Source organism: Mycosarcoma maydis, chromosome 19, assembly GCF_000328475.2.
Source record: "Mycosarcoma maydis chromosome 19, whole genome shotgun sequence".
NCBI classification, from domain to species: domain Eukaryota; kingdom Fungi; phylum Basidiomycota; class Ustilaginomycetes; order Ustilaginales; genus Mycosarcoma; species Mycosarcoma maydis.
This window is the reverse complement of record NC_026496.1, coordinates 229,207-241,093: the sequence shown is the minus strand read 5'-3', so window position 1 is coordinate 241,093 and position 11,887 is coordinate 229,207. Positions and strand designations below refer to the sequence as shown.

The 11,887-nt window shown below is 54.3% G+C and overlaps 7 protein-coding genes across 7 annotated transcripts in view; 3 read left to right on the top strand and 4 right to left on the bottom strand.

Annotated features, from left to right (window-relative positions):
* Window positions 1–236: 236 nt before the first annotated feature.
* Window positions 237–551, top strand: UMAG_12083 (uncharacterized protein; the record flags this gene model as incomplete). Its single annotated transcript, XM_011393860.1, has 2 exons — window positions 237–343; window positions 476–551. The coding sequence occupies 2 exons, from the start codon at window positions 237–239 to the stop codon at window positions 549–551; spliced, it is 183 nt and encodes a 60-aa protein (XP_011392162.1).
* Window positions 552–997: 446 nt separating this feature from the next.
* Window positions 998–1,938, bottom strand: UMAG_05335 (uncharacterized protein; the record flags this gene model as incomplete). The annotated part of the gene is made up of 2 exons (XM_011393737.1): window positions 998–1,837; window positions 1,936–1,938. The coding sequence occupies 2 exons, from the start codon at window positions 1,936–1,938 to the stop codon at window positions 998–1,000; spliced, it is 843 nt and encodes a 280-aa protein (XP_011392039.1).
* Window positions 1,939–2,788: 850 nt separating this feature from the next.
* UMAG_05334 (putative DNA-directed RNA polymerase II chain Rpb7) lies at window positions 2,789–3,301 on the top strand (the record flags this gene model as incomplete). Its single annotated transcript, XM_011393736.1, has 1 exon — window positions 2,789–3,301. The coding sequence occupies one exon, from the start codon at window positions 2,789–2,791 to the stop codon at window positions 3,299–3,301; it is 513 nt and encodes a 170-aa protein (XP_011392038.1).
* A 157-nt stretch (window positions 3,302–3,458) lies between these two features.
* UMAG_05333 (uncharacterized protein) lies at window positions 3,459–5,315 on the bottom strand (the record flags this gene model as incomplete). The annotated part of the gene is made up of 1 exon (XM_011393735.1): window positions 3,459–5,315. The coding sequence occupies one exon, from the start codon at window positions 5,313–5,315 to the stop codon at window positions 3,459–3,461; it is 1,857 nt and encodes a 618-aa protein (XP_011392037.1).
* Window positions 5,316–6,225: 910 nt separating this feature from the next.
* On the top strand, window positions 6,226–7,974 carry UMAG_05332 (uncharacterized protein; the record flags this gene model as incomplete). Its single annotated transcript, XM_011393734.1, has 1 exon — window positions 6,226–7,974. One exon carries the CDS (start codon window positions 6,226–6,228, stop codon window positions 7,972–7,974), a length of 1,749 nt encoding a protein of 582 aa, XP_011392036.1.
* A 217-nt stretch (window positions 7,975–8,191) lies between these two features.
* Window positions 8,192–9,106, bottom strand: UMAG_05331 (uncharacterized protein; the record flags this gene model as incomplete). The annotated part of the gene is made up of 1 exon (XM_011393733.1): window positions 8,192–9,106. One exon carries the CDS (start codon window positions 9,104–9,106, stop codon window positions 8,192–8,194), a length of 915 nt encoding a protein of 304 aa, XP_011392035.1.
* A 735-nt stretch (window positions 9,107–9,841) lies between these two features.
* Window positions 9,842–11,887, bottom strand: part of UMAG_15101 (uncharacterized protein) — a gene marked incomplete at both ends in the record, with an annotated part of 2,399 nt that continues 353 nt past the window's right edge. The window contains one exon of the mRNA XM_011393869.1: window positions 9,842–11,887. Within this exon, the coding sequence (XP_011392171.1) occupies window positions 9,842–11,887 (2,046 nt within the window).

Below are 11,887 nucleotides of genomic sequence, written 5' to 3'. Positions count from 1 at the left end.
AACCGCCAAGATCCGCTGATACCGTTTCGTCGTTCTTTGATCAGCTCCTATCATCAAACTCTTGAACCCCTTCCGCTCTTCGAGAAACACTACATCACAGTTTGTATCCAATCAGCTTGATAGGACCACTCAGACGCTGTGTGTCGTGCGCAGCGGGTACCTGGACACTTGTCAACATTTGTACTGACCATTTGGTTCGATCTGCTGCTGCTGTGCTTACACTCTCCTTCTCTCAGATGCCTGTCGGAGCTGTACCTGCTATCACCGGAAAGTTGCGCAAGCGACTCATCCTTGACCTCACCGTTGCTCTTGGCGGCGGCACTGCCCTCGGTTACGGCTACTGGTGCGTAAGACCCTCTTGCAGCATCTTGATCGCAACGCACCTCTTGTGCGTCTATCCGACAAAGCTCGCGCATTCTGACCACGATCCTCTGGGCATCTATCATCTATTCCTCCCTTTTGTATCAATCAACAGGTACGCCATTCACGTTCCCTCCGTTTCGCGCCGCGACGCCTTCTACGCTAAGCTCCAGGCCGAGCGCACCGAGTAAATTATCTCGACAATGCAGGCCCACCTTGGACTTTGCAAGGATCTGCATCGATACGATTGGATATCCTCGTGATCTGTATTGTCATTTCGCGCATCGTTGCTTTTCGCAAACAATCACTTTCTAACAATCACATCGGTGGTCTGTTCGTGGGTCAGTCTTTCTCTCGCTCGCTCTCGTTATTTGGTTCGGTCTACAACACACGATGCGGAAGGGCTCAGGAGATTATAGCTGCAAGCGTGTGGGGATGGTGTTCAGCGGAATGAAGCAGGGTATGAATGATCAAAGTACAAATACAGAATACGTCAGAGGATGAAAAGTAGACAGAGAAAATGCAAGGCGAGCTCGTTCATCTTGCCATGAGAACTGCGCTTCACTACGATGCTTTTCAAGGGCCTATGCACTCCAAGCAGCCTCCTGAATCTGGTAGGCTTTGAGACGCGTCGAGTCTACTGTTCAGCAGTAAGTTCGGCAGTGAGCGCAGCTAGTCTGGCGCGCATCTCGGACTTTCTCTCAGCCTTTCTTCGCTTCTGCTCGGCCTGATCCTCTTTGGCATGGCCACTATCAAGCCCACCACTCTCTATCGCTTGATCTGCGGTCCTTGTCTTGGCCTTCTTCTTCTTGGTTTGTTCGGCCCTCGCGTTTTCCATCGCGGCTCGCATCTCTGCCTCCTCCGCGTCGGACGGATTGATGGTTACCACACTGCCTCCCACCTCGGGCTGCTTGCCTTTGGCCAAGCCTGCCGCGTTGAACGCTTTGCCGCACACCGGACATGGTTTGTGCTCCGGCCGGTTTGGAATCGGCTGACTCGGTTTCGCGGCAGCTACAGTGGTGCGTAAACCGGTGGCACTCATAACGCAGCCGCAATCGATGATGTAGATGAAACGCTGCTGGCCGTCCATCTGCTTGGACGAGAGTGGGCACATGAAGGGGTATACCGAGTACTCGTTGCTCGACCTTGTCGGTGAAGGTGGACGGTAGAGAGTATTCGGCGTGAGTTTGAGTTGCGTGATATCGCGTAGCCCACGAATGTGTGGGATTGGGTCGATGGCCTTTGTCGAGGATGCGGAACTACCATTTTGATGGCGTTCGAGAAGGTGTGTTACCACAGCATCCTTATTATACAGGTGTCCGAGAGCGTCAGATGCGACAGGCGGCTCGAGTGGTTGCCGAGACAGAGAGCATACGGTCCAAAGAGATTGTCGGAGCAGCTCCGGGTCGACTTTTTCGAATGTGGCTTTCGTACGAACCAGCTCGTCTCGCTTGGCAATTGCGCCCCCGTCGTTACCCTAAAAACAAGAAGCACGCCGGAACGAGACAGGTATTAGACAAGCTCAGTACTCATCTATGCTGGATGCGCAGTGTCGTGTGGCTTTGGGAACCTTACCATTGTGACGGCTACGTCTTGGCAGCAACTTGTGGCACTCTTCTTTCCAAGGCAGACGAATATCGTCGTTGTGCTTTGGGAGGCGGTTGCAGTGCGTGTCAATGAAGGGCACAGTGGTGGAGGAGGGAGCAAGATAGAGCGAGAAAGGGATCCAGCATATCACGATCCGTCCACGCCAAGTTGGAAGCAAGCAAAGCCGAAAGAGTCGCGACACGTGACCTGACGCACTGCCAATTTGAGTGGAGAATTGAATCGTCAATCTGAAGCAGAGGCGTTGTTCCGTTTTGCAATCACAGAATCACGAGTCGTGAATCGTGAATCGTGAATCGTGAATTCGCATCATCTTGTGCGCATCTTTGGGTTGCTTTGGATCCTCCGATTCGTTCACCATCCATCTTTCGACGCGTGACGCTGCCCGCATCACCATCGACACCGCCGCCTAGAGAGCTTTGCTTGACGGTTGTGCAGGCTCGGCTGATCCGCCTTTCGAGGTATTGAGCGTAAGGTCGGCGTCGGTCTTGTTCCAACAGCGCCATCAGCCGCCGCATTGCAACACCTGGTCTTCTTGCGGCCGGACAACAAGGGTGCAGTGCATAGACACAGATCTGTGTACAGGCGCAGGCTGTTGTGTCGGAGCGTGAAGCGGTCGACAGTTTCTCCCCACGACAATCACACGAGGTAGCGACGTTATTCGACCAACCAAGCAGCATCAGCTGGCGAGAACTGCGTCTCAAACGCTACATCATCTGTGGCCTGTCTCGCTCTGTTTGGCCTTGCTGTGCTGACTCGAGCGTGTCATTTGTAACCGCGGTATCGTCTTGTGCTTGCAGCACTACAGCTGTTCTCGTACAACATGTTCTTCCTCAAGCACCTCACACACAAGACCGAGCTCCATCCGTCGTACTTCGGACCTTCGATGGTCGAGTTTCTCAACCAGAAACTTCGTGATGACGTCGAAGGCACTTGTACAGGCAAACACGGCTACATCATCAAAGTGATTGGTCTGGTCGACGTTGGTCAAGGCAAAGTGATTCCCGGATCTGGACTCGCCGAGTTCAACTCGACCTACCAAGCCGTCGTGCTGAAACCGTTTAAAGGGGAAGTGATGGATGCAAAAATCACCAACGTCAACAAGATGGGCTTCTTCGCCGAAGTCGGTCCGCTGAATATCTTTGTCTCGAGCCACTTGATACCAATCGAGTACAAGTTCCAGCCCGAAAGCAACCCGCCCGAATTCGTCAGTGCAAGCGATAGGTTGGTCAAGGGCAGGAAGGTCAGGATCAAGATCGTAGGTACTAGGGTAGATGCCAACGAGATCTTTGCTATCGGTACAATGAAGGAAGACTACCTGGGTCCGTTTGATTAAGAGCTGGCCAGATGCAGGCACGCATTCAGACTCATGCTGCAACATCACATTCAATCGCAAACATCCGAACCATTTCAGGATTGTGCATGCGCGCAACATGGTTGATTGCTGTCTAGCCAATGACAAGCAGAATGAAATCGAGGATATATGTGTACAATTACGACCGGGTATCGGTGCCGATCAGCTCGACAAGCACCCATCGGCAAGACCGCGGTGTGGGTGCTGGTACAGGCTCGCGATGACGCGTGCCGAGACAGAACGAGATCCAGCCTGTTTCACCTGTCCAAGCGGTAAAGGAGTGTTCAGTGTGATTTTTTCCAACGTTGCGTTTGCACCGTTTCTTTCTCTTTCGCTTTTGGCTTTGCAGACCGTCCACGTCGAGCGATGAGTCGCTATCGACATGGTGTTGATCGTCGTCTTCCGAGGAAGATGCATCTGTGAAACCGATTTTTTCGGATTCAAGCGGCGCTGACAATGTCGTTTTGGCTCGAGAGGCGCGTTTGCTTCCAGACAGCTCCTTTGCTCCGTACAGTGAACTGAAAGCGACTTTGGAACGCCACGACAAGGGCGCATGAGGAAACCCAGAGCACGAAAGAGCTGCCCAATCAATGTACTCCTTGACGTGCTCCGGGTTAGTCGTGCACGATGATTCCAGTATGAGCCGATTGACTTGTTCGGCAACTTGGATTATGAATAGAGGGCTGAGAAGCATTGAGCTTCCGGCAGATCCTGACCAGGTGAGCTTAAGCACTCTACCTGGCAGTGAGCAAGATGGTGGACTATAGACACATGTTGCGTCAGGTCTGGTGAATGTGCGCAACGCATCTGCACCCAAAGAAGCTAGCCCGGCCCATTCGATTGCTTCTTGCAAGCCATCCTGGTATGCTGACCAAGTCGACAATGCAGATCCCTTCCGAGGTGGTTCGGGGTCAGTAAAGTGGCGTTCGTTTTCAGAGCATCCACCTCCCAGAGAATGCTGATCAGGATCGCTGAGCTTAGGAATCCATACTGAGTGTGTAATGACTGTATTCGGTTGGAGCGACAAACACTCTACGTCGTCGGGTCGCACCAGGTGCTCCGGAAACGCGATCTCGTTCATCGAGCTCGCTGAGGCGGATGACGAGGAAACTGCAGCGATCGTGTCCGCGCAAGCTCGACTTGGCGACCATACAAACAGCATGTCCCACGTTGCATGTTTGCTGCTCACCGTCTCAGCAGACTGGGCTGAAGATTGCATACTGGACGATGCATGCGACTGCGCTATGGTCTGTTGCGTAGACAGGACTCGCGCGCGTGTGCGGTCCCACTGTCGCAGTCGATCAAGCGCTTGCTGGTAACCTTTCTTTCCAGGTACGAATGAAGGCGAGAGTAGTGGAAGCTGGACGATAAAGCGCGAGTCTGGGCCGCTGGTGCGATCCGCAGCTCGTCCGGATGACAAGCGCGAGAAATGGCTTGCTCGTCCTGTAAGACCCAGTGTCTGGTAGGTATCCTTACAGAGTGAGAGCACTAGCGTTCCTTGGCCATCGATGCAGGCCATGTCCTCCTGACCGGGGGAAAGGCCGGGAGCTGGTGATGGATCGCTCAATGCAATCAGTGAACCGGTTTTGAGATATGCAGTGACAAAGAGCGGATCGAGAAGCAGGCTGAGTGGGATGCGAGCTCGGTAGGATTTGTGACAAGAGGCAATGTGCTCCAGTCTAGCGATGAGCGAGCGCACGCTATCCGGAAGCTCTGTGTTGCTGTCAGGTGATGCACCGCTTACTGCGGGAACCATGGGCAGGATGAGTTCGAGCGAGCGATTCAACGGATGCGCGTTGACGAGCTGTTCCAGTCGACTAGTTTGAGACGATTCTGTGTGGGTTTTCGCCTCTTCGGTGCTGGTACTTGTTAAAGAAGATGTGGTAGCGTTGGGCGGTAAGAGGTTGACGATCCATCGTGCAGCTCCCAGCTTTCGGGCCTTGTCAGTTCGGACCGAACTGCGTTTGCGCTTGTGTGTGCTCTTCGGAGCCAACATGATTGCGCTGGGTGCATAGGCTCGCCAGAGATGGACCGTTGCAAGAGCCGGCGGAGTGATGAGAGGACCAGTAGAAAGCCAGCGCGAGGCGGATCTTTCAAGGTGCAACGAGCACAAACGTAATCCACCTCTTCACCACGAACATGAAAGAAACCGTTGACGATTAGCAGGAAGAACTCTCATAATTCGCGAGTTCCGAGGAAAGAAAACACGAAAGGGTCCAACACACATTCACAGATTGTGAGTCACGAGTACACTCACGAGTACACTCACGACTGAACTGATAATTTCACTCACAGACTCGTGAATTACGATTTACGATTTACGATTCACGATTCACGAGAAGCACGATTCACGATTTTTGGGCTACACGTTAAGTTACGCGACACGTCCAACCATCCGTGCTTCCCGAACTGAAACACTCGAGACTCACGACTCACAATTGCCAACGCACGCTCGACTCATTCAGTGGTGAGTGGATGCCGTTCGTCGTTTGTTTGCTCGCACGTCAAGTTGGGTTTACCTGTCAAAGCATGCCATCGTCATGATCGGAATCTAAAGGACGATTGTATCGCTGCTCATACTCTATCCGTAGCTCAACGCGTTGCTAGCGTTCTAAGATCACGTACAAGCTGTGATCCGCTGCCTCAAGACTCCACTCTGCGCAACAGCATGCCGCTATAGCGCTTTTTGGTGTTGCTATAGCGCTTACGTGCAATGAGGAAGAACCACTCCATTTGGCGCTCCGTTTCAATCAAGTATCGTGGATGCAGTGGATGCCACCACAACCGACATTTTCACCCAGCTTGGCACTTGGACAAGCCAACACGTATCGAGCTCGCACCGACACTTGCACCGACACTTGGATTCCTCACTAAGCAGCTCGGACGCTACGGTGCGCTTCGCCGCGATGGGCTGTGCGATCTGTTTGGATGAATTTGACCAGGCAGACGGCGAGTCGAAGCGCGCCACTGCTCTGACATGCGGACACATCTTCCACCTCGAGTGTCTGCAGACGTGGTTCTTCGGCTCCACATCGCTCGCTGATCATCGTCATGTGTCTCAGAAACGATGTCCGCTCTGCACGCAGCCCGCTACGCCCGAGTGCATGGTCAAACTCTACCCCTCGGATGGCAATGATCTCGACACGTACCTCTCGGGACAACAGCTGTGGGAGACTGCGCCATCAAAATCCAGTGATGCTACACATGATCATGCACAGTCCAAGCGACTCTTGGCCGATCTCATGGACTTTAACAGCGCTCTTCAGGCATACGTCATGGCTGTACATGGCTTTGATTCAGACAGAACCATCAAGGCGGGCGTCCAAGTTCGCAGACTCGTCGTCGATCTCACCAAGAACAGAGACATTCAACTCCAAGAAACGCTCTTCAACTCGCTCACTTCTCTCGACAAAGCAGTCTCGTGTTTCCAAACCTTGCTCAACGATCTCGAGCATAAATGCACGATGAACAAACAGCTAAATCAACAGCTCAAGGCTAAGAAACAAAAACTCGACAAGAAGCTCACCGAGGCACAAAACACCACGAATACAGCCACAGGCAAGCTCGCCGAGGCGGAAGCAAGAATGAAATCAGCCAAGGAAAGCATGGAGATGGTCAAGACGTTGGAAGCCAACGTCAAAGATATGATGGCTGCTACCCAACGCAGAGAAGAAGAGCTGAACAGAAAGCAACATCGGCTCGAGGCTCAAATGGGCAAGATGAAGCTTGAGACGAATCTCAAGATTGCCAACATGAGCGCCAATACGGAAAGTAGACTGAAAACCATGCAGGCCGAAGTGGACGAGGCGCAAAGCAAGGCAGCTGACGCTGCCAAGGAGAGAGCGGCAACGCACCGAAAGAACTGCGAGCTTGCGGACCAGCTCAAGAAACTACAGCAACATCTCAACCATCGAAAAAAGCTAGGAGCGCAAGCATCTAAGCCGATGGTGGGAGAGAGCGAAACAACTGCACGTAGACTCAAGGCGCTCGAGGCGCGCAACAAGTCATTGGAAGCGCAGCTCAAGGCAGCGGCCCTGGCTGCACCCGGACACTGCATAGTGAGCTGCTCGAATCATTGCACCGATGACATGATCTGCTTTACTCGATCCAGCAGCGTGTCCTCGGGCGACAATGTCGCGGCTTCTCAGTTGGACGACTTGGATTTCGGGTCACAAGCTTCGAATTCGGCCGCACTGGCAACACCGCAACCAAAGCGCAAAGCCAGGTCGCGCAGCGTCCTGTCCGTAGAGCCTGAGCGTCTTGACGACGAAACCGACCGCCTCTTCCCAATGCCGGGCTTTGGTGTTCTCAACGTCGCTGCTCCTCTACCACCTAGACCCAACCAGCCTCATTCCAAAACATCGCCCACTACTCCATCTTCAAGACCTTTCGATCCACAATCTTGCACGTCTCACTCTTTCAATTTCACAGACCCACCCAAACACGCTACCAACGAGAACCAAACCTCCAGCATCGGCGACGACTACGATACAAGTTGCACCAAGCGCAAAAGGGCTCCACTCGCGTCCTCCGCCAACAGCACCAACAGCACCACCAACCCCAACGACAGGTACACGAGCAAACAATCTTACGGATGGCTGAATAACCACAAAGGTGTGGTCGCTTTAGGGCCCAAGCGTCGTCCGAAAACGTGATGTTTCTCAACAACGGTCGTCGGCAGCATCGGTTTGGTGTATCGGGAGTGGGGTGAGCAAGGACGAGGTGATGCTTGTGGGTAGACAAGATGTGGAACGGATCGGGTGGATATGGCTCTGAAAGGAGCGCGGCGCAAGAATATGAAGATGCGGGGTGAGGATGCGATCTCTTGCCGACGTTGGGTCGAGTATGCATGAGAATGCGGAATGAACGACGTTACAAACGGCGCAATTCATAAGCATCATGATCAGCATCGAATACGACGTGTGGTGGTGGTTTTTGCTTTGTACCTAGTTCTTGGTCCACGAGACCGTTTCCTACGAGACTATACCCGAGACTTCTACCCATTTCTCTCTTGATGGCCAATTGCTCGCTCCAGACGACCAAGAGTGCAGCATGGACCAACATTGTGAGCCACCACCTGAAGGCTGTGGGAAGATGGCGCGTGTAGTAGGAGGAGACGACGAGGTTGATGAGGTGCAGGGTGAGTGCGTGGTCGAGCATGTGCGTGGGTCGACGGACGAGGTAGACGAGGAGGAGGATGTCGAGCGGGATTGTGAGTAGCCACGTGAACATGAGCGTGTACGAGCGAGCCGAGTCGCGTGTGTGCGACCATTCCCAGTGTTGCAGCGCTTCTTGTACGGATGTGTTGTCCGAGATTGGCGTAGACGTGCTAGTCGTGTGAGAAGAGGTGGTAGTATTACGTGCGGTTTTGAATCGAAGGATGTCGTCGTGATCCAGCACTTTGTCTTGCACCGACGCACCGCGTATCAGCGGCTCATCCAGCCATACATTGTCCAGATTCCACCGCACAAGCACCGCAGGATCCACCACCACTTCACCTCGTACCTCGTCTTGCTTACCATCCTCGGTCCATCCGATCTCTCCAAGCTGTCGCGGCGCAGTCCAATCATACGTGGGACGACCCGCGATCTGCCTCCAATCAAACACCATTCCCACCTGTGTAGGTCCTCCTTCGAACATGAGCGACGACGTCTCTGCAAAGATCGCCAGCATCGGAGGCACAAGTGTGGCAAGGATCAGATAGTGGATTGTCTGAAACGACAAGATTTGCGTTAGAATACGAAGCGCATCGTACCCTTGCAATGGCGTGGAGAAGGCCTCTTTCATCGCTGAGACTGAGCAGCTCGTTGGTGAGTCGCAAGCTGTCTTGAATCGAACGCTGTCGCTGTCGCTGTCGAGTCGGCGATGCGGACAAGTACACGACTCTGCAAGTGCCTAGAACGATTGGCCACCAAACGATCGCGGTATCGCTCGTCGTGCATCAACACCAATCCATACGCAGCATGCAGCTCGCAAAGGTCGCTCGTGCAGTCTTGATCCTACTAAGTTGCCACTCGTGAATCGTGAATCGTGAATGTTGCACGCAGCATAGAAAGCAGATCAATCCCCAATTCCGATTCACAGTCGTGAATTCACGATTCCATCCTCCCACCAAGTCGCCAGTCACGTGTGTTGCTCTCGCACACGCACATGCACACGCCCACGCCCATCCCTCCACACATTCACAGATTCACGATTCGTGATTCGTGATTGTGACTCGTGACTCTCGGCGCGAGTTCCAAGATTCGAGATTTCACCCGCAAAAGCCTCACACTCGAACCGCAAAGCTCCTACGCTATCTTTCAACTCAGACATCCATCCCATACGTACTATTCAGAACTGAAAAGTACACCTCTACACCACGCACATGAGCTACAGCACCTGCGCAAAAACAAACAACCCAATGTTTTACAAATTATACAGGAAAAAAACGGGGACGGACAACAAGGCCGAGCTTTGAGGTCGAGAAGATCGATGGATGCGTCAAGTGCATGCCTCATGTGAGCAAGAACGGCTTTCGGGTTACTCTTCGCCTACATCATGCATTGGTGGCGCAGAAGGCGCGGACGAGCTGACATGTGCTACCAAAGGTGCGCTGCCTGCCAGAGTGTTCTCTGCAGCAGCAGAGGTGGATTCCCGGCGTCGCTCGTAAGCAGGCAAGTGCTCTGCGATAATGGCGGCTGAGCTCTCGTCGCGTGCTTTAGACGCCACGTTCGGCGTGCCCTGGTCATCTTGGGCTTCAGCTAGTGGCGGCGCAGACGCAGCAGCACCCATCACCTTGTAGGTCGGCACGTCCATTCCGTTGGGTCTCGAAGCCACAAGCTGAGCAAGCTCTTGTTCTTGCTCAGCCTCCTTCTGCTTCTCGCTTTTGCGGTTAGGCGGCGACGGCGACATGGGTTCGGTGACAGTGTCAGTGGATCTGCGACCCGGGGGCGACAAAGGTGAGGTCGGACCCGGCGGTCCTGTAGAGCGGTACGGCTCGTCAAAAGGCGAAAATGCCGGCTCGATAGCGGTTGGCGGTGCAGGAAGCATGCTCGAGGTATGCACTTCCTTAGCCTTGCCTTTGCCTGGCTGTTGCTCGTCTTCTAACACGGTGCGAGGCAACGATCCTGCTGCGATCGAATCTGTGGGGGCAACTTCGAAGCCATCGTCATCCACTTGCAAATCGGGAGCTGACGGTCCTGCAGCGTCGGTTGAGCGTGCAGCAGCAGAGAGTTGAGGAGCGCCATATGCAGGCGCCGAGGCATCCCCATCGGCAACAGCGGGGGCCGATGGCATACTTGCCGCTGCAGACAATGCACCAAGCACCGCCTTATCGTCGGTTGCCAGATGTGCCGCGACGGGACCAACAGGACCGCTTGGCGTGTTTTCGTCGCGCGATGCTCGACGTTCTCGCGTTAGCGCAGCACGAATCACTTCGGGCGAAACGGTGGGATCACGCTCTGCAGGGGAAGGAATGCCATGCTTGGCATCGCCGCGAGCGATGGCAGCGGCAATGGATGCGCCATCGTAGGTTGACGCAGATACTCCGCCGGAGCCAGTGGGAATATACGCTGGAGGCATGTAATGCATCTCTTCGTGGTGCGTCTCGGCAGCATCCGCTGCTTGAAAGTCACTGTCATCAAGCTGAACGCGTCTCGGCGATCGAAGGCTGCCATCAGCGCCCAGTGCATTGCTGCCATGCGAGTCGGCGTTGGAGGAGGATCCGCCTTCCGAGCGAGATGCGGCTTCTTGGATTTGTGCGTTGTCCGGATGTGGTGGTGGCGGAGAGCGAGGGCGGATATCAGCCGTCGGGTTGGCCTCATCGTCATGAATGCCAGAAGCGCTGATTCGACGAGGAGGCTCTGCGGGATCGGTGTCGTAGCGAATCTCGACCGAGCCTCGATTCTCGCTTGGATCGCCCAAAGCGACACGACGAGCAGAGCGGCGGGAGCGGATGGATACGGTATCGCTGACGCCGCCGCGCATGGTGTCGTCGCTGTTACGCAGATTGCCTCTGGTCCAGCGCGAGACGAGGTGGCGCTTGCGTTTGACAGCGCTGGAAGAGGCAGACGAGGGCTGTGAAGAGTCGGGGTTGCTGGCTTCTTTTTCGGAGCGCTTCCGGCCACGGCGGAAGTGACGCTTGAGCTTGCCACCGGTGGAGCTGTCGACGTCCTTTTCAACGGGGTCGGAAAAGCGGCCCATGGTCATGCGTTCTTCGATGCGTGCTAGCGCTTCTTCGTCATCGAGACCAGCAAGCTCATCGTCAAACTTTTTTTCGCGCAGAAAGACGGCAGCGCCGATAAAGAGAACGATAAAGATGGCAAGGAAGATCGAGGTGATGATGATGGCTTTCTGCTGGAACCACACGCTACGTTCGGGTCTGCTCCACGAAGAGGCGATGCTGGAAGGGTAGGAGGAGGGAAGCGAGTAGCGGTGCGCGATTTCGGGAACGTGACTGGCCGAGTGAAATGTGTCTGCGGCATGATTGGTGTTGAGCTGCGATTCTTGCGTCATCATAGAGACGTCTCGCTCTCCGAAGAGCGCTGACTCGTCGTCATACTGTCGTGCGTACTGCCGATGCAAACT